This window comes from Lissotriton vulgaris, chromosome 3_1 (genome assembly GCF_964263255.1).
Source record: "Lissotriton vulgaris chromosome 3_1, aLisVul1.2, whole genome shotgun sequence".
Taxonomy (NCBI): Eukaryota; Metazoa; Chordata; class Amphibia; order Caudata; family Salamandridae; genus Lissotriton; species Lissotriton vulgaris.
The window spans coordinates 2088943045-2088963249 of NC_141689.1; the positions used below are offsets into that span (position 1 = coordinate 2088943045).

General features: G+C 44.3%; 1 protein-coding gene across 1 annotated transcript in view; it reads left to right on the forward strand.

Moving 5' to 3' along the window:
- Positions 1 to 20205, forward strand: part of NMU (neuromedin U) — a 542180-nt gene that overhangs the window by 417995 nt on the left and 103980 nt on the right. Inside the window, exon 8 of the mRNA XM_086962634.1 lies at positions 4592 to 4645. Coding sequence (XP_086818760.1) covers positions 4592 to 4645 — 54 coding nt within the window. The remainder of the gene's footprint in view (positions 1 to 4591; positions 4646 to 20205) is intronic.

A 20205-nucleotide genomic window follows, 5' to 3' on the forward strand; every position in this document is an offset into this window, starting at 1 on the left:
CAATGTAATCGGCCTATAAGAGCCTGGTTCGGTGGGGGGTTTATCTTTTTTCAGGATCACAATTATATCCGCACCCGCCCAAGATTGAGGGACTGTTCTGCCCCCCTGTGCCAAACAACAAATTGTCCATATATCTTTAGCTAGCACATCCCAAAAGGTTTTATAGAATTCTACCGGGATCTGATCTTGTCCAGTTGCTTTACCAGATGGTAAGCTGAATATCGCATCTCTGGCACTTTTGTTTTCGGGATAGCACCCGTTCTTCCCGCTTCTTTCTGTAGTGTCTCTTTGTTTGCACCGCCGGGTATGGGTAATTGTTGCTGCAGTTTTTCTTTGCCGCGAGTCCCCATCTCTGCCATAAATGCTTTAAGGAGCTTAGTATACAATGATTTCGCCTTCCCGAGAATGCGTGTAAGGCCACCTATTCCTCCGTGGAGATTTCCTGCTTGCTGAATCCAAGATGCGGGTTGCATACTGCTCTCATATCTCCATTAGAGCCTGAGTTTATGCGTCGGTTGGAGAGGGGTCTGGGTGCGACTTACTCCCACAGCGCTTCAGCGGCCATCTTGCCTCCCTCTCACCGGAGATGGGATACTTCCTGAATACACTTTCACTCTCACTGATGGGGAGGATTGCCCTTATTAAAATGGTGGTACTGCCATGATGTCTTTACACAATGCAAGGCTCCTTCTTCAAACTGCCACATCAGGTTTTCAAAGACCTTGATTCGCTGCTCCTGCGCTTACTTTGGAATGGCAAACGCTGTTGGGTAAGCCGGGAGGTCATGAAACACACCTGGGGTAGAGGAGGCCTAGAAATCCCTAATCTGGAACTTTATTAGTTTGCATCCCAATTACAGCACGCAGTGGCTTGGCTGGACACATATCCCTCATGGGAACGTTCACTCCTAGCCGACACCTATGGAGACAGACAGCTGGACGCACTTTTGTGGCACTTGGATGGTCACCAGAGGCAGGGCCCCCCACTGGGTGGTTTGTTGGTGACCATCTGGGCCAGGGTGGTTAAGCAAATTATCAAAGTGAAACTGTTCGCCCCGAAGGTGGATTTTTGGCTGATGTCATCTTTCGTGCATATTGAATGCATCATGTCCACTGACAAATGGAAGGCAGGAGGCTGTCTTATACTGACGGATCTCTACCCAGAACAGCAGTTCATTACGTACCAGGAAGCAGTGGAATCCTTTGAGTTAGGCCCAGGGAAATTCCTATAGTACGCCAAGATAGCAGCAACGGCAGGACAGCTATGGCCTACGTTCCCGGATGCCCAGGAGCTTGTCAAGCACCAGTATAGGGCTCTTGGGGAGGACAGAAAAGGTGCACCTCTTAGGGTGGAAGGTAGATGGCAGAAAGTGAGCCAGCAGGAGATAGTGCCACGGGACTGGGAGAAGATTCATGAGGGAGCCCGCAAGGTGGCGGTCTCCAATAGAATTAAACAGATTCAATACAATATGATCCACATGACATATCTATCACCCAAACGCCTACACACCATTGACAGTTCCAGGGACTCTAGTTGCCCCAGATGCCACTATGGCCAGGCAGATTTCGCACACATGGTATGGACATTTCCGGCGATCCAGGGATTTTGGGTAACAATCCTAGAGGACCTACACAGGATCACGGGGTGGAGGGTGGTTCTGGAGGTACGCACTTGTATCCTGGGATTAATCCCCCAAGACCCTAAACGCAAAACCAGTAGAAAGTTCTTAGTATTAGGACTGGTGACGGACAGTCGACGAATAGCAATCCACTGGTTGACACAACAGGGGCCACTACCAGCACGCTGGAAAGCGGATTTAAAGGAATGGGCATTGGTGGAGGAGGGACACATGCGTAGTACTAGGAGGGATGCTAAACTCCTGGAGGTGTTACAGGCATGGGGGTGATGGTCCAGGAGATAGAGCTTTTGCCCCTAGTTCTACACAGACGACGACCACGTGAGATAATCCGGAGGGTCCAGAGTCCCCGAGACAGCGGGAGCGACAGGAGGACGCCCGAACCTGAATGGTTGTTCACTGGACCTTGGGATCGGGGGACCCAGTGGGGGGAGTTAGATGAGGGGGGGTGTTTGTTTACAAGTTATCAAAATAATAACGTGATCCATGATGATGATGATGCTTTCACTGATTGCTGGTTTGATAGACGCTTCAGTGGACACCCGTATCACGTGCTAGTTTCACTTCCTCTATGTTCAGTTGGAACATGGACCAATTACTGATTGCTTCAGCTTTAGGCCTGTCCTTCCGCTGACTTCCCTATGACTGAGGTTCTTTTTTTTATTTGTTCTTCCTCATATCAAACTTGTTGAACCTCTTGCCATTCGTAGCTATGTTTTACTGTGCCACACACACTTCAAAGGAGATATTTTCTCCTTTGAAATGGCTGTTTATTGTGACAACAGACAAATGTTATTTGCGTCCACATATATTTTCACGTAGACATGGGCGCAGTTGCTTTCTTTATGTGCTGGGTTATTTGACTAGTGTCATATTTTTTGTTCACACCTCAGGAGTGTAAATGATTGCTCAGAACCACAGGAGTGTTGTGCCGAGACCTAAGAAGCATTGGCAAATCCAAATAAGTATTGTCTTTGAGGCTATTGGCTCTGCCATAACCTTTTGTACATGCTGTACAACATGTGCATTTCCAACTCTAGCAATGATCTGTAACAATGCTAAATAGCAGTGTGACTGCTGTGCAGCATGGCTAAAAAGAGCAAGAATTGGCAAAGCCAGTAGGTTTGGCATTGCCCACCAGCCTTTTGGCAATTCTTGTTTTGTTTTCTCATGGTTTTTGCAAAACTTTATTGTTTGGGAAGCTGCAGGCACTCATTTAGTCTAAAAACAAACAATGGCTAAAATCAAATGTGTTTTTCTGGTCTCAAAAATATACACATTACCATGGTACTCCCAACACTGAAGAGAACTACCTTGTTTGTGGATGTGCTCCCAATAAAAAGGCAGCATGCCATAACTCTTAGTGAAGGCACTTAATGGCTTAAGTGGGCTAATATTGCCCCTTAAAACATGCTGGAATGGGTGGAAGAGAAATGTGAATGATACAGTTACATACAAATGGATGAAGTCTGCCTGAAAACCCCTAAAATAACTATGTTATACATACTTCTAGTAAAATAAAAAGGTCTTCACTAACACAGACCTAAAAAATAAATATGAGTATGGCATTGACTGCCAGTCTAGCCTGTGACAAAAAAGACAAGAACGAAACGAAGAAGGGAAGGAAGGAAGGAAAAAAGGAAGCAAGGCAGACAAAAAAAGTAAGAAACGCCAAAAGGGAAGGAAGGAAAGCATGAGGGAAGTTAGGGAGGGAGGTAAAAAGGGAAGGAAGAGGACAAAATGAAGAAAGGATGAAAGAAGGAAAGAAAAAGGGAAGTATGAAAGAATGAAATAAAGAAGGCAAAAAAGAAAGGTAGAAGAGCAAAAAAGATAGCAGATAGGAAAGAATGCATAAAAAGAAAGTAGGGAGGAAAGAAAAGAAAGAAAGCAAAAAGAAAGAAAGAAAGAAAGCAGGAAAGGAAAGATAAAAGCAAAGAAGGCAAAAAAGAAAGTACAAAAGTAAATAAAGAAGGAAAAAATGAAAGAAAGAAGGCAAATTAGAAAGTAGGAAAGACAGGAAGGAAGATGGGCAGAAGGAAGGAAAATTAGGAAATAACGCAAAAAGAAAGAACAAAAGAAAACCATAGAAAAGAAAGTAAGAAGGAAAGAAAAGACAAAAAGAGTAAGAATGAAAAAAGGCAGAAAATAAAGAAAGGATGTGAGAAAAAGAAAAAAGGAAAGAATACAATAAAGATACAAAAATGGAAAGGAAAGAAGAAAAGAAAATGAATGCAAGAAAGAAAGGAACAAAATAAGGAAAGATGGAAAGAAAGACAAAGATGAAAGAGAAAGAAAGAAACACAAATTAGGCAAAAATGAAAGAAGGCAAACGAGAAAGAATGAAAAAAGAAAGACATGGGAAAAAAGAAGGAATGAAGGCAAGAAGGAAATAAACAGAAAGTAATAGAAAGAAGGAAAGAAGTTGAAAAAGAAAAGAGAAAAAAGAAAGAAACAAAAAGGAAAGAAGGTAAAAAAGAAAGTCAAAAAAGACGAAAACAAAAAGAAGGAACTGCAGGATTTGAAATCACAAAAAAGGCTTTGGGCATCATGCCTATTGCAGTTACTTCATACCAGGGTTGGTTCTGATCCGTCCAGTTTATTTTGCACATGCAGAGACAAAGAAACCTTGCTATGGTAATCTCAATGGAAAAAATAAATTTCTGAAACTTCTATTATCCCACTACCTCATCCCCACCTTCAATCTGGGGAAATCTTTTAAGCATCAATTAGAGCATGTAGCATATATTCGTGGCAAATGTTTTGTGCTGTATCATGTAGCAAGGCCAAGATAACAAGCAAAGTAGTGCAATAGAAATTGAGATTAAACCGCTACCAGGATTTGCTATGTATACATATACATGGTCGCACACTCGCGTACATTTTAAACTGCTATATTTTCTTTTTTGTTTATGGTAACAGTGCTCTGACCTGCATATTTTTTGTTTCATGTTTTAGGAGGATCTTCAAGGACCTGGTGGAATTCAAAGTAGAGGATACTTTCTGTTCAGGGTATTGTATAAACATATTTTTATTTGTTGAGTCAATATAACAACTATTTTACTTGCTTTGCATCTGTTAGATTAACCTACTTTATTTTATTATTCATAACACATGTAACTTCAGAGTAAACATAGGATCACGTTGTAGTCATCCAGGATAGTAGGACTCTGAGCCCTTCAATTTAATGTTCATGTAGCCACTTACCAAAATGGAGGAGAGGGAAGAAGAGCAAGCCAGAAAAAGTGGCATAAAGAAGGACATCAGGATGTCAGCGAAGTATGTTAGCAGCGGAGACATACTATAGTTCCGCCTGACCCTAAATGAGGCAGCTGGACCTTCATTTTGGAGAAAAGGGCAGTCCGTCACCTCTGCGATGGAGGACCCTATCCACCAAACTCGAATTCAGGCCTTAAATCTTTAGTAAATACATCATAAGATAGCGTTTATCCAGCAAATATTTAGATATGACTTTGTAAAAGCAGTTGCTTCGTAAAGATTAGGCTTAGTCTAGATGCTCAAAAATAGTGTAGAAAATACTGACAAAAGTGCACAAAGGAGTGCCGAGGTGAACTAGAGGCACATTAATACAAAGTGTCACTGATCATGAGGTGTAACTAAGGGGCACTCTTTGGGAATTGCTGAGCAAAGTAAAAATGGACACCGCAAGGCTGGTCAACATGTTTTCATTTTTGTGCAACCTGCAATCACTCGAAGGACAAGTGGACCAACATGAGAACAGAGTGCCAGGACCTGACTGAGTTTTGTGAGCCTTACAGAGATAGCCCCGAAAAAAATGCTAATGCCAAGGTTCTCCTATTCCTGCCTCTGCCCCGAAAAATAAGTACATTTTGAGACACACAGAGACTAGCTGTTGGCATTAGAAGTGTCCTGGGGAATTAATATCAGCACCGTAGTTCCAGTGAAGCAACAGTATATAGACTTTTGTTTGTGGAACCTTTTAAGCTACCACCATCTCATCTGACTGCTACAACAGGTGGAGTGGCAGTCTGCATGCCCCTCTCAACGTTCTTTACCACACCCACCACCTCCACAGCACTTCGTCCATCATCTCCTTGTGTTTTCTTTGTTCACCCTAAGTTGGCATGGTATGCCCAGACGTGGGTCCCTTGCTCACTTTGCCACTGGATTCAAGCTAGCCTGGCTAATAAGAGGTTGTACCCCGAAACTGGTCCTAGGATGCTTGTTTCTGGCCCAGGAAAGACCTGGCTTGGCAGTTTAGGCTAGACTGTTCCCATAAGGAACAGGGTCAAGACTAATTTGCATATGGCTGTGTGTTGGACCTGTCAGCCTTAGGATGGTCTTCCCCTACCTTTTTGCCCTTGCGCCTCCCATTTTGACTGTACCTTTTGTTGGACCTAGGACTCCGGGTGCCTCACCACTGCTAAACAGTGCTGAGGTGCAGGTGCTCTCCCCTAAAACCTTGTGACGCTGGTATATCTGGCACAAGCCCCTGCTTGTGCCAGATATGCCACATTGGGAACCCCCCTTATGGGATAATTTCTGAATGGGACCTAATAAATCTGTCATGTTTGGTCTTGTTGGACTCGGGCGGGGAACTCTTTCCAGTGATATATGGGGTTTGGGCACTACCACGTTAGGAATCCCACTTTTACAAAGTGGACCTTGTCCTGCCTACACTTAGATTGGGCACTGTAGACTCCCCTGTCCCCTCTGAATACTGATAGCTGCCTGCGTTGGGAGGTGGGAGTGGTGATTCACACCTTCTCCCCTTGGATGGGCTGTGATGGGCTACCCACTGTAACCTTAACGGCCCTGTCTCTTGTCACTGTGATAGCCAGGTCAGGGAAGGCACGGAACATCCCAGAACTCCCTGGACTCTTCCAGAAGCCCCTGCCCCCAGACCCTTCCAGAGACTTCCACCACCATCCAGTAACTGGGCTGTAGAATATATAAGGGAGGGTCCTGGCCTCACATCTTTGTTACACTGCTGGACTATGAGGAATCTCTGCAGGAGTGAGGACCGTTGCGCCAGGAAGGATTGCCAGTCTGAAGGAGGCTGACTGCTCCAAGGAACTGCTGCCCATACCTACTGAGCTGCCTTACTGCCTGCTGATCCTGCCCTGCCAGGGAGACTGGAAATACCACCTCCAGAGTGTCTCCACAAAATTCCTAGGAACTGCCTCTTAGGGGACTACAACCTTAAAGACTACCCCTGCAGGATTCATAAGGATCATCAAATTCTCTTGCTGTCTGGACTCCCTCTGCAGCGCTGGGTGTCGGAGGATATTTGAGTCATCCCCCAAATCACCACTGCCCCCCAGGATCTGCTTGCACGTTGTAGCGCTAAGAAGCGAGGCGCTGAGCGGCAGGAAGCAGCGCTGCTACCCTTGGACCTGGTCGCGCTGTGAGCTAGAAGGGCTGTGTCTGCCCTGGGACCTGAAGGCGCTGTGGACTAGGAGCACTGTGATATTGAAAAACACTACCATCACCACCCGGGGTCCCTGAGGCACCGTCCTGCCCTGGGGAAGGAAAGCGCTGTGCCCCTGAGGTCGCCGCCGCTGGCCAGTACCTGAGGAATGTGCAGCTCATGTTAAGATTCACCGCAGCCGGCCTGGGCCGAATGCACTAATTAAATTACCCCCAGGGTGCTGAGAGCGGGTGCCAGCCCTCCACCTGGAACCGGACTTAACACGAGACTGCCACCGTAAGGAATTGCCACCGAGCGAAGGCGCATCGAAGACGCTTTGAAAAATCCCCGGGAATCACCACTGCGGGCCCGGGAGCCTCAGGAATCCTGTGCGCAGCTCCTCTGACGTCAGAGAGGAGCCGCGCTGGGATTGGTGCCAGCGGGGATTGCTGCCCAGCAACGAAGGGGATATCCCAGAGGGAGGCCACGCTCGGAGTGCAGAAGGGCTGCCTGTTTGCAACCGGGTGGCACTGGTAAGACCATCGGACATCATACAAGGTGAGAGGCCGTGTGGGGAAAGTGGGCCAGAGCGGGTTGTAGGCTGCAGGAACTGCCCTCCGTATTAGCGTGTGCCAGAGACGGATCACTGAAATAATATCGAGGGACAAAATATCGACTTGCCAAAATATCGTGGACAAAATATCGACAGTCAAAATATCGAGTTTGTATCTACAAACAGGTAAGTACAAAAATATCGAGTACAAAATATCGTTAACAATAATATAGATGTAAAAAATATCGACTTTAATAAAAACAGTGTTAAATTAAATTAATATTAAATTTTAATTACTAAAATATACTTAAAACTACTTAAATTAAATTATAATAATTAAATAATAAATGAAAATAATAAAAATAATTTTTTACAATCTTATTTGTTGACCCTGAACCCTAAAAATACCCCTTTACCCAAAAACCCAAAACTGACCCTGAACCCTAAAAATACCCCTTTACCCAAAAACCCAAAACTGACCCTGAACCCTAAAAATACCCCTTTACCCAAAAACTGAAAACTGACCCTGAACCCTAAAAATGCCCCTTTACCCAAAAACTGAAAACTGACCCTGAACCCTAAAAATACCCCTTTACCCAAGAACTGAAAACTGACCCTGAACCCTAAAAATAGCCCTTTACCCATGAACTGAAAACTGACCCTGAACCCTAAAAATACCCCTTTACCCATGAACTGAAAACTGACCCTGAACCCTAAAAATACCCCTTTACCCAAAAACTGAAAACTGACCCTTAACCCTAAAAATACCCCTTTACCCAAGAACTGAAAACTGACCCTGAACCCTAAAAATAGCCCTTTACCCATGAACTGAAAACTGACCCTGAACCCTAAAAATACCCCTTTACCCATGAACTGAAAACTGACCCTGAACCCTAAAAATACCCCTTTACCCTAAAACTGAAAACTGACCCTGAACCCTAAAAATGCCCCTTTACCCAAAAACTGAAAACTGACCCTGAACCCCAAAAATACCCCTTTACCCTAAAACTGAAAACTGACCCTGAACCCTAAAAATGCTCCTTTACCCAAAAATTATCAATATTATTTAATTACCAATTAATTATTAATTAACAATAACAATAAAGTAAATATATTAGAACATTAGCTGTAATTATTTTAATAATTAATATTATTTTTTCCAAATTAATTACTTAAAAATAACACAAAATTATATATATTAAAAATTTACTCTAATTAATGTAATTAACTAATTACAATTAATTATTTAACAATTAATTACTAATACTAAATATGTTCAAAATTATATTAATTAATTAACTAATTAATATTAATTAATTATCAATTAATTATTAATTAAAAATATTAACAAACATATATTCATTCATTAATTATTATTAAATTACTTCCCACCCTATTCCCCTATAAACCCACAACCCGCTACAGAATTACATTACGCAATTATTATAAAAACAAAATTCATTTAATAAAATATTTTATAACATTAATACACACTATTCACACATATTATTACATAAAAATACACTATAAAATATTATACATTATTAAAAATTCGATATTTTTGCTATCTATATTTTATACAGTCGATGTTACTTCACTTACCTGAAAAACAATATTTTTGTAGTCGATATTATGTCCAGTCGATATTTTGTCCAGTCTATATTTAAAACTCGATATTATGTCCAGTCGATATTTTGGAGTCGATATTTTGTCTGTACACCGCCAGAGACTGCACCGGGGCACTGGCCTGCCGGGGATCGCTGCATTCAGCCCTGCGTGAAGTCATCTCCTGAGTCAAAAACCTTAGCGCTTCGCAACTCGGCCCCCTTTCCTAAGCTACCTCGCTGGAGCACTTTATTCTTGCCAGACTACTGCGGGGACTGTAATTGGGAGATTGTGGGCCGAGACTGGGAACCCTGAAGTGGTAACCGGCCCCCACTCTGCGTGACAATTAAGGCCCCTTAACTTCGCATTGTGTTACCCCCACAGGGTTAAAAGCACACTGCAGCCCGTACGATCAGGGTGGGCTAACTGGGAATCCCTACACCGTATTTTATGATTGTTGGCCTACAAAAGAACTGCCAGAAAGTGCTATATTATTTCCCATACAAAGGACACTGTTAGAAAGACATTACAAATAGAATCTCTTGGCACATATGAACTTTTGGTGATTTGATCAGGCCTGGGAACTGGACTCATTTTTATTGATTATTGATCTTGCCTGGGAACTGGATTCATTTTTATTGATTATTGATCTGGCCTGGAACCTGGATTCATTTTATTATTGATCAGGCCTGGAACCTGGAGTTATCTGATTATTGAGCTGCCTGAAACTGAGATAAAGATATTTTTATTTTTATAACGCATAGGTGTAGTGTCCTTCTCTTGTGTGCATGTTTCACTGCATACTGTTGGTGTGTGTTGCACAAATACTTTACACATTGCCTCTGAAGTTAAGCCTTCCTGCGCTGCGCCAAGCTACCCTGTCGGAAGTGGTGGTCCCTACTAGGACTAGGGTGCGTACCCCTGCCAACTAGAGACCCCCGTTCTAACACTGTGTCTGAACTGGGGTGGCGAAGTGAGCTAAACAATGATGAGGGATTCAACCCAGATCTGTGACTGGGGCTGAGAATCTGAAAGGTTTCAGCACTCCGTCCATCATCTCCTTGTGTTTGAACTGGTGTCAAAATTAATTTTAAAAAATGTACTTGCAGACCCAAGCAATGTAGTAGGAAATTGTGCTGTGCTGTAAAGCTCTATTACCCTTCTAGATATGGAGTGATACAATCACCATTACTCCCCCCAGAGCAGAGTACATAGGGGCTGAAACAAGAGATTAATTTAGTTAATAATAATAATAATAATAATAAAAACATTTCTTAAGCGCCTGAATACACTAAAGACAGTGCGTCTCCGCGCTAGGATGCGTTCCAACACAGCTAAAAATCAAAGTCAATCCACGGAGAGGAGAGGAGGCAGGGAAAGTGAGACCCTAAGTATATACTAATCTTCAGGAAATAGATAAGTCTTCAGTTTCTGCCGGAACCTGGTTTCTGATGGCTCCATCCGCAGCTCCACAGGAAGTTCATTCCATTGTTTGCTGGCCAGGAACCTGAAAGATCGCCCTCCCATCCGTGCTTTATAAATGCAGGGTATCAAAAACTGCATACTGCCCATGGATCTTAAAAGACGCCTAGGACAGTAAATAGTTAGCATCTTGTTAAGGTAGGCCGGGCCCCTGCCATGTGCAATGCGGTGACTAATGCACATGGTCTTGAACCGAATACGTTCCCGCATGGGGAGCTAGTGCAGGATCTGTAGTGCACGTTTTCCTGAAGACCTCCTCGGCAGCTTAAGAACAAGCCTGACTGTGGCATTTTGGACACATTGCAACTGGTTCAATCCCCTTTTACTGAGGCCACAGAGCAAGGCATTCCCATAATCAAGATGGGACGTAACCAGTGCATGGACCAGGGTTTTCCTATCTCTAATAGGGAGAAGATCCAAGATTTTACGCAGGACCTTTAATATGCCATAACGTTTCCCCGCCATCTTGCCTACTTGTTCGGAGCATGTGAGATTGAAGTCCAAAAGAACCCCCAAGTTCTTCACTGTATCAGGGTGTAGCACCCAAGTCAGTGGGCCACCAAGCTGATGACCAGATAGAAGGAGAGGAGCCGACCACAAGAAGTTCGGTCTTGTTACCGTTGAGGCGAAGGCAGTTACACTTCATCCAATTTGCCAGTGCCACAAGACATGCAGAAAAATTATCTGCCGACTCAACAGGGTTGTGGGATAGAGTAACCACCAGTTGCGCATCATCCGCATAAGATACGATATCCACCCTATACTTTGAAGTTGATGGTTCTTCACAGGAGTTTGTTAGTGACTATGGGCGTTGAACGCAGGACAGGACCAGGGCTTCAGCAGAGCCATGTGTCCAGCCCTCCTATAGCCATAACCCACTTACTTGAGCCAAGTACAGTGCAGCAAACAATGCCTGTTACTTCATAAAAATTACAGCCTTCATTTAGCGTTCTATGGAGCAAGTGAACCGCCATAAATTAGCAGTGGTCCCAGCCTGCAAAATATCAGTTCCCTTGTTCCATTTACAGTGGCAGCTGCCACCAAACTCAAGTGAAGGTTTGGAGGGACAGAGTATTAGGGAAATAATTTAGAAAACAGAAAAATAAAACTTACCTGTCCCGCCGCTGACGCTGCCGGCCGCCTCGGCGTTCCTATGCTCTCCTGTTCCTGATGATTTCCCAGCAGTCTCTGCTGACCCAGCAGAGGCCCGGCCCTGCCCAAGACTCCCTGGCTCAGTTAGTGGGAAACAAAATTGTAATATTGTTAACTGACTTAGTGGGGCGGCACTCCTCCGCCATTACGGAGGAGACGCCCTGCCCACTTAGCGACTAGGTTTCTCTAGTGTTTCCACCGACAGCCTCAAGGAGCGCTGCCAGTGGAAACCCAGTTGCTGACCAGGATACTGGGATTTGAAGCCATGACTCTGATGATATGGGTATCTTTGCTGCTGATGTTAGTATAACCAACAAGGGGATTGAACCCTCCGAATTCGGTAACAACAGTTGTTCTTATTCCTAACATTTTACATTCCCTCAGGATTGGTATGTGGATTAAGTGTTCCGGCTGTCCGCATGTGGCAGAGAGTCATTTTAATATTTTGGCTTATCAATGAAGGTTCTCGTATACAGGACACAGAAGTTAACAGGCTCTGGCTGTCTCTCTTCTAAGCATTATATGCATAGGTCCAGGGCTTAATTTGTATAAAAATAAGGGCCAGGGCCCTCATCAGGAGGCCACTGCAGCATGCACCACCCATTGTCCCTGCCAGCACCGTCAATAACAAATCCAACTTAATTACTATCCATCACACCCTATACGTGGGACTGTCCAGACAATTCCAGCCCTCCCAAAGCTATAAGAATGGCATGGGCAGCAGGCATTAGTCATTTTGAATGAATATTGAATTAATAAACAACTGTTGTTGTATTCATCGCTAATTTGGGCAAACAGCGCCACAATGTGTCAAACTCTCATAACTGCTGGTGCTCACAATAAAGTTCTGGTGCCGAGCACAAGAAACCACCGGCTCAAATTAGGAACTGCGTAGGCCTCATGGACCAGAGCTGAAAGTGTGGCAAAACGAGGGGAGAAAATCGGAGGATTGCATGAATACCCAATTGTAGACCTATGGGACAAAAATATTACATACTTTTGAAACTGTCAGGGAGCTATGGGGTAGGTAGATATGATAATGCCTGGTAAGAGGAAACCAGAGAATGCTTATGGATATGTGAATGTGGAAGTGCCTACTTGCATGATTGGGATGGACCCGCACTCAGAAACTGAAGGTAGTCATGTCATTGGAAGTAGCTTGCACCTCCTCTTACATGCAATCTGATGGAAAAAGGACAGAGCTGTAAATGCCTATAAATGCCTATACATTTACATTTACATGCCAGCCACAAGTCATGCATCTTGAAAACGTTATGCAATTGCCTCATATTAAGGACGTTTTTGCATACATGTTAAAATCAAAAGCATGTATACACTGAGACGAATGCGAGCAATAGTAGAGGCAAAGAGATGACGACATGCCACATCAGAGAAGAAATTAAAACGTAGGCCATGTGAGATTCTAGGCACATTTCAACGAACATGTATATAATGTTAGAACTAAGCTATACAATGTCTCAAATAATTCAATCTGACAATAGAAGGCTCCAGTTTCCCTGCTGACATGTAGCTCCACACATTACCAACATGGGACATCTCAGTTTTATCCTACATATGTGGTTTCAATGTGGTTGGCAACCTTTGAGTGCCCAGCGGTCTACATATGGCTCTAAATAGAGCCCATGAAAACATAAAAAAAAACACGGGGACCCGATACGGATTACTACAAAGCACCACTTTTAAATTAGTGTTTTTGAGTCAGTTAATGTAACTATGCATTAGAACAGTCAGACCTCCCTTTAGGGTGAGATTGCAAACCCTGAACAATAGATTACTTATCAACAGTAATTTGATTAAAACGATAGGAAGTCACGGTTGTGTTCTCGAGCACGATTTATTTCATAAGTGGCAAGGAGCGGCATACCCTGGAATTTAGTCTACCAGGCACATGCAGTTCAAAATTATTTTTTTCAGTTTGACCTGGTTTCCATGTCTTTATTTTCTTATTTGACCCTAAGTGTCTGGTTTGTTTTTCTCTAATATGATCTTTAGCTGCACAATTTTGCATGCTGCACTCTTATGTATCTGCTTATTTTAATACATGTACTTATTATTTACATTTTTTGCATTCAGTTGCATTATTTAAATGTAATGTTGGAGTTGTTATTTATTACAAATATTATTGCATTTACTTGATATCGTACTTCAGTTCAGTAGATTATATAAGGCTCAATACCATTTAGACACATGAAATATAAGTTAAATATAATTAATTGCCCAGTAAAAACTGATGCTTTGTCTTTTAATGATATTGTATTATGTGCTATGTCTTTTTGTTATCAAATATCAACCCACTTTTGGCCAGTCAGTGCTCAAAACACTTCTCTTCATAATCCAATGCACATGGTCTTCGACATCATGGGTCTAGCACTGGCCTAATGCTTACCCAGATCCTGTGTCCAGCCGCCCCCATGTACATATTGTCCTCTGCACTTAGCCTTCAGTTGCTCTATGAGGGTTTTAGTGCAAGGCCTAAACTTTTGGGCTTTATGTAACTCACAATGCTTTGCCTTTAACTGTGAACAGTGAGGGTTACATTTAGGGTCAGGCCTTATGGCACTTGTATGTCCTCATGTAACGAAACTGGTGCTCCTGTAAAGCGCTCTGATACCCGATGTCTCGGTTCTAGTTTGCTCTACATAAAACTCTAAAATAAAGAATAAATAATAAACCACAGCTTTCGTGCATGCAGAGAGTTGGTTGAGAGCTGGGCTTGTCCTTCAGTCAGATATAATGCAACTGAAAAATACCCGTAACTTCATAAAGAATACAACCCTCATTTCCAGTTTTGCGGAACACCTGAGCCTCCATACACTGCCGGTCCCCACAACTCACAAAATCACAGTTCCCTTCCCCAAAGTGGAGGTTGGGCAACACTAAGGTTTCCACTGACTGGATGCTTCAACTGGCGACCTATCTGCCACTGAGCTGCTAAGTCGTACTGGCCAGCGCCTTGCCCGGTGTATGGGGCACAATGAATGTCACTAGATAACCTTGGCTGGCATGCTGGTCCAAGGCAGGGAATTCAATCAATACCCCAATGCACAGTGGGGAAACTCCCTGTGCATCAGGCATTTGAGTTCTGGGTGTGATTTCTGGATAAGGGTCTACTTCAACTGAATGTCAGTGTTAGATGTGGGTGGAAACTAGTGATTACCAAAGTACCCTCCTCTAAAAAATCCTCAGAGCCCAATTTAGTGTGGCTGAAGAATTTTACCATCTTGAAAATGCCCTGACACATAGCATTTTAGGACTGTTTTCAGTAAGAAAAACAGGAGCTACTGAAAACGTGGATAGGATTGTCCCCAGCGATCTTTACAGCATTGGTGAGGGAGTGTCCAGGAGTCACATCCACCCACTAGCTAATTCTAGGCATAAATGTGGCACCCCCTTACAACAATATTTTCTGGACCTTCAAAAGAACAGAAGAGAACCTGGCAGGCTGTCTGTGACCTGGGAGGAGCCCTGAAGGACAGGACCTGCTCCTCCATGTATCCACGACAAAGAAGTGGACTTCAAGCATCAGCTGGCTGACCTCCTGTGTGGCTGTATTTCCTATACTGCCCAGCTGACAAGTGTACTTGAACTCAACTTTGCTGTCGGACTCTGACCAATATTCTGAGAGTTTCTAGTGCTGTCCTGGGGTCCTTAGAAGTGCACTCCTTTGGTTTTTTGAATGTAGAAGAAATTTCAACAGTTTTTTCAATGTAGTCCCTTACAACATTGGGACCTAGAATAATTTTTCGAAGTTTCTGGCTTTCAGACTTTCACCGGGACCAATCCAATTGTATCCAACCAGCACTTCAATGCAGCCAGCCTCATATTGCACGTAGGATTTGGTTTAAAACTTTGGTAGACTATAATTAGCGGGGGAGTTTGACCTATTTTGACTTAAAACTTCAACAATTCATATTTCTGGTTACCCCTATTGGATTTTTATTATTTTAGTGTCAGTTTTTATATTATATTTTACTCTGTTTTTCGGGTTTGGTATTTTTATTGCTTGGTGTTTTTACTGAATTACTGTTTTGGTACTGCATTAATACTTGACACTTTGCCTTATTTCAAGCATTCTTGCTCTGTGCCTTAGCTACCAAGGGATTGACTTCAGGTTAATTTAGTGACTTAAAGAGCTCACCTTGACAAGAGTTGTGATTATTACTTGAGTTGGGCCGTCACCCCTCCCAAATAATAAACAATTTTCTTACATTGGCATTTAATCTGTTTTAAATTGCTAGCAAAAATTTACTTTTTGGATTTTTAATTAGCTTTCAGTTTTCAGTTGGGTAATTTTGCAAACATTTTATTTTTACACATTAACTCTTCCACTCTATTTTTGTACCTTAAGATTTTGGGAACCAAGAAGTGAATCTGGCTACTATGGAGAGCCTTAGCATGTAAGAGCTGAGGAGCATGTGCAAGCAATGAGGGCTGAAGCTGGACAAGCAGTTAAAGAATGAGGATTACCACATTGCCCTCAGAGGAGGTTCATCAGCTACAGTCTACCTCAGAGGACAAGGAGGATGAATAGGGAAATGACACTCAGGAAGCCCTAGTGCCGGTCGGGTGTTCTCCCAAAGGCAGAGCATTACCTGCATTGTCCAGGGTAGGGAGAAGTGTTTCACCTCTCAGTTTGTCTCCTTCAGAACTTGAGGACTGGCAGGTGAAGAGGGCCTTGACATACAGCTTACTACCCTTGCCCTTGAAGAAAAAAAGTTAGCCTTTGCTTCAGAGGAGAGAAAGGCTGCCACAACCCTCGCACTGGAGGAGTAAAGGTGACCTTGGCCTTAGAAGAGAAGAAGCATGTGGTTGCCCATGAGAGGAGTCAGTGCAAGATGGACTTGCAGTCTCAAACCGCATCAGAGTCCAGAGATGATGGTGGCAGGGATTCAGAAATGCCTAGCGAGATAAACCTATGGTCCACATCCCAAAAGACTTGATGCCTAGTTGACTCTGACAAGTGCTTTTCAGCATATGAGGAGGCCTTGCGTATGCACAGATTCCCAGAATTGGACTAAGGGTTCAGCCCATGTAAGCATATGCCTATTTGTGGCAGAGATACGCTATTGGCCCTAGGCCTAGATGCAGCTGAACAGGTGAAGTATGCCCCATGAAGGAGGCCCTAACGCAAATTTAGTCTAACCCCAGAATAGTACTGCCTGAAGTTCAGGGATAGCCAAAAGCAGTCAAACAAATCTTGGGAGGATTTTGTGGACCTGTCAAGTAAGGCACTGGATGGTTGGATAAAGGCGAGTAAAGTTGATGATTATGATGCACTGTATAGTTTGATTATGGAGGAGCACATTTTGAGTAACTGCTTTGCAGAGCTACACCAGCACCTGATAGATATCCATGGTGCCCAGAGATTTAGGGAAAGAAGCTGTCGTCTGGCTCAGTAACAGAGGGCCATATTCACAGAACTAACTTAAGACAATATCCTAAACGTACTACCATTTTGGTATTCACAGAGGGCACTTACTCATTTTGGTATTCACAGAAGGCACTTACTCATTTTGGTATTAACAGATGTTAGTAGTCCTAACTTTAGGACTCCTAAATGTCTTCTGTGAATACCGAAAGTCTTGAAGCTAGGATTTTTCTCAGGTTAGGAGTAGTAAAGTTAGAACTCCTAACTGTAGGACTCCTAAACTGATAAAAATCCTAACTTTAAGGCTTTCAGCCTCACAGGTGGGGTCTGCAGGTGAGAACTATTTGCCATGGACAGTTGCTCGGGCAGATACTGAAAGTTAGGTACAGGTAGGTTCAGAGGGGCATAGAACAGATAAGTGCCACTGCAGAGTTAGTGAATTGCCTAGCCTGTTTCTTGGTGGGGGCAGCCTGGGTTGAAAATCTACCTTTTCTGCATTGCCACCCCAGATTTTTCACCTTGTTCTGGACCCTAATTTTGTTGCTTTAGAACTCTGTGTACTCTACCCATGCTAACCAGGAGTAAAGAGCCTGTGCTTTCAGAATGGTAAAACTGCCTTATTTATGACCCAGCAAGTCAATGCCGTCTCCTCCTTCTGCTTCAACACCCTCCGCATGCATCTCAAGATCTACTGATGTATCCCCCACTAGAACCAGAAGGAGGGTCACCCAGGCCCTCGTCAGCAGCAGGCTGGACTACGGCAACGCCCTCTACGCGGGAACCAAGGCCAAACTCCAACGCATACAGAACGCCTCAGCACGCCTCAGCACGCCTCATCCTCGAATCCTCCGCCACATCTACATCCCTGCCCGCCTGAGAGACCTGCACTGGCTCCCTGTCAACAAGAGGATCACCTTCTACACCCGAACCTCTAGCTTTGCTCCGCCGACCTCTCCTTCACCAGGGTTCCACGCATCCACCGAACGACCACCGGCGGCAGGTCCTTCTCCCACCTCGCCCCCAAGACTTGGAACACCCTTCCCATCCACCTGTGACAGACCGAGGACCTGCTGACCTTCAGAAGACTTCTCAAAACCTGGTTGTTCAAGCAGTAGCAGCACCCCCCCCCCCCCTTCCCTTTAGCGACTTGTGACTCTCACGGGTGAGTAGTGAGCTCTACAAATTCACCGATTGATTGATTGATTAATTGAGTGCCACAGTTAACTTGTGTGCAAGTCCCTAGCATATGGGGTATAATATCAACTCAGAGTCAGGAAGTTAATTGCCACTAGTGGACTGCAGTACCATGTGTGCCTTTGACTACAGTGGCTGTGCAAATATGCCTACAGGCCTACCCTTTCTAGCCTGACTGCTGCAGTGTGACAACTGACACATTTTTGACAGGTAAAGACCTCCCTTTTTAATATGAGTATGTCACCCTGTAGGAGAGTAGGATCTGCTTACTATGGTTACCCCCACTTTTTGCTGGTGTTTCACAGTTTTTCGACTTTAGTCTGGCTGGGACCCTGCTATTCAAGACCCCAGCCTAGCTGCTTCCTCTCTAAATTTATTGAAGCATGTATAATGCCACCCCCGGGGAAGCCTTCCAAAATGGCACCACAGGTCTGCTACTGCAGCCTGGGTAAGGTGGTGCATGCACCCCCTACTAAGATATATAGGTTACCTATATTTACCTTTAATCACTGACACATATAAACCTATAAGTCACTCCTATGGCAGGCCTTATCAGCCCTGAAGGCAGAGTGCTTGGTTTTGTGTGAGCGGGTGCCCATGCATGAGCAGGACCCCTCTGCAGCTTTTGGAATCTATTCTCTGAGGCTGTTCTGTGATGCAGTCAAACCATATACTCTTAAGTCTATTAAAACATTGCAGTAAATGCTAACTTTGGAATGGCTGCATGGAAACATGTCGTGTTTAGTGTCAAACACTTCAAGATCCAACCCCCCCCCGCCCCGCCAGTCCTGGCGGCGGGGTAGAATTCCACCCTTCTAGAACGAGAGACATGTACACACTGGTCTAACCGGTAATAGTTTAAAAGAGCCCTGGCATTACAAAATAGATGCCACAGACACAGGTCTGACCTCCTGCTGCTGGACGAAACTCCGGCAGGGGAGGCCTGGACACTAGGTTTCCTGTCACAGGGAGGTGTAACCACCTCCCAGACAGGCTTTAGTGTATTAGGGCTAGGTGGGTGCATTCAGAGAATGCTTTTCAGACTGTGCTGGGGGCACACTTGGTGTCCCTGTGCATATTTCAGTTCAAACATATTGCAGGGGCACTCAGTCCCTGCTCTGGAGTGAAACTGGATAAAGGTAAAGGGGTGTAGCCACCCCCTCCCCGGATCCTCCCATAGGTGGGTCCCCAGAGTATGTCCAACCCCCTAACTAAGTATAAGTATGGGACCCCAGTCCTTAGGACTTCAGATTATACTTGGACAAAACTCTGTAACATATATCCTGAAACTTCGACATTCTACATTGACTAGAATACAGAAGAATCTCCATTGGGGTCAAGGAGTGACTCCCTTGCTCAAGCAGGCACCAAAGAAGCATCTTGCCGGTTTGCATTTCCGAGGCTTCCGCTGGACCCCGAAGTATTTGCGACTCAGGACACAGACTTCCAGACTTCTCAGAGGCCGACACGATATCCCAGCAAAGCTGAGACCGGCAGCCGTCACAAGTGACGTGGGACCGGAACTCCTGGACACCGTGCACATTTGCTAGTGCATCCACTTCCTGAGCTTTCCCGAAGTTGTGCATTGGGCTACTTGCAGTCCAAACCCCAAGCAACATCTGTGCCAAAGATTGTGGGCTCACACTCCACGAGTGTTCCGTGAGCCCGCTTCTAGCATTTCAGCTTGAGACCCTTTTGCGAACCCTGGTCCGTCAACTGGTGGGTCCCCACAAATGTAACTCTTATTTTCCTTGGGCTTTCCTGGTTGCTCTAGACATGCCCTGACTCCCCTTCAAAGGGTGAGT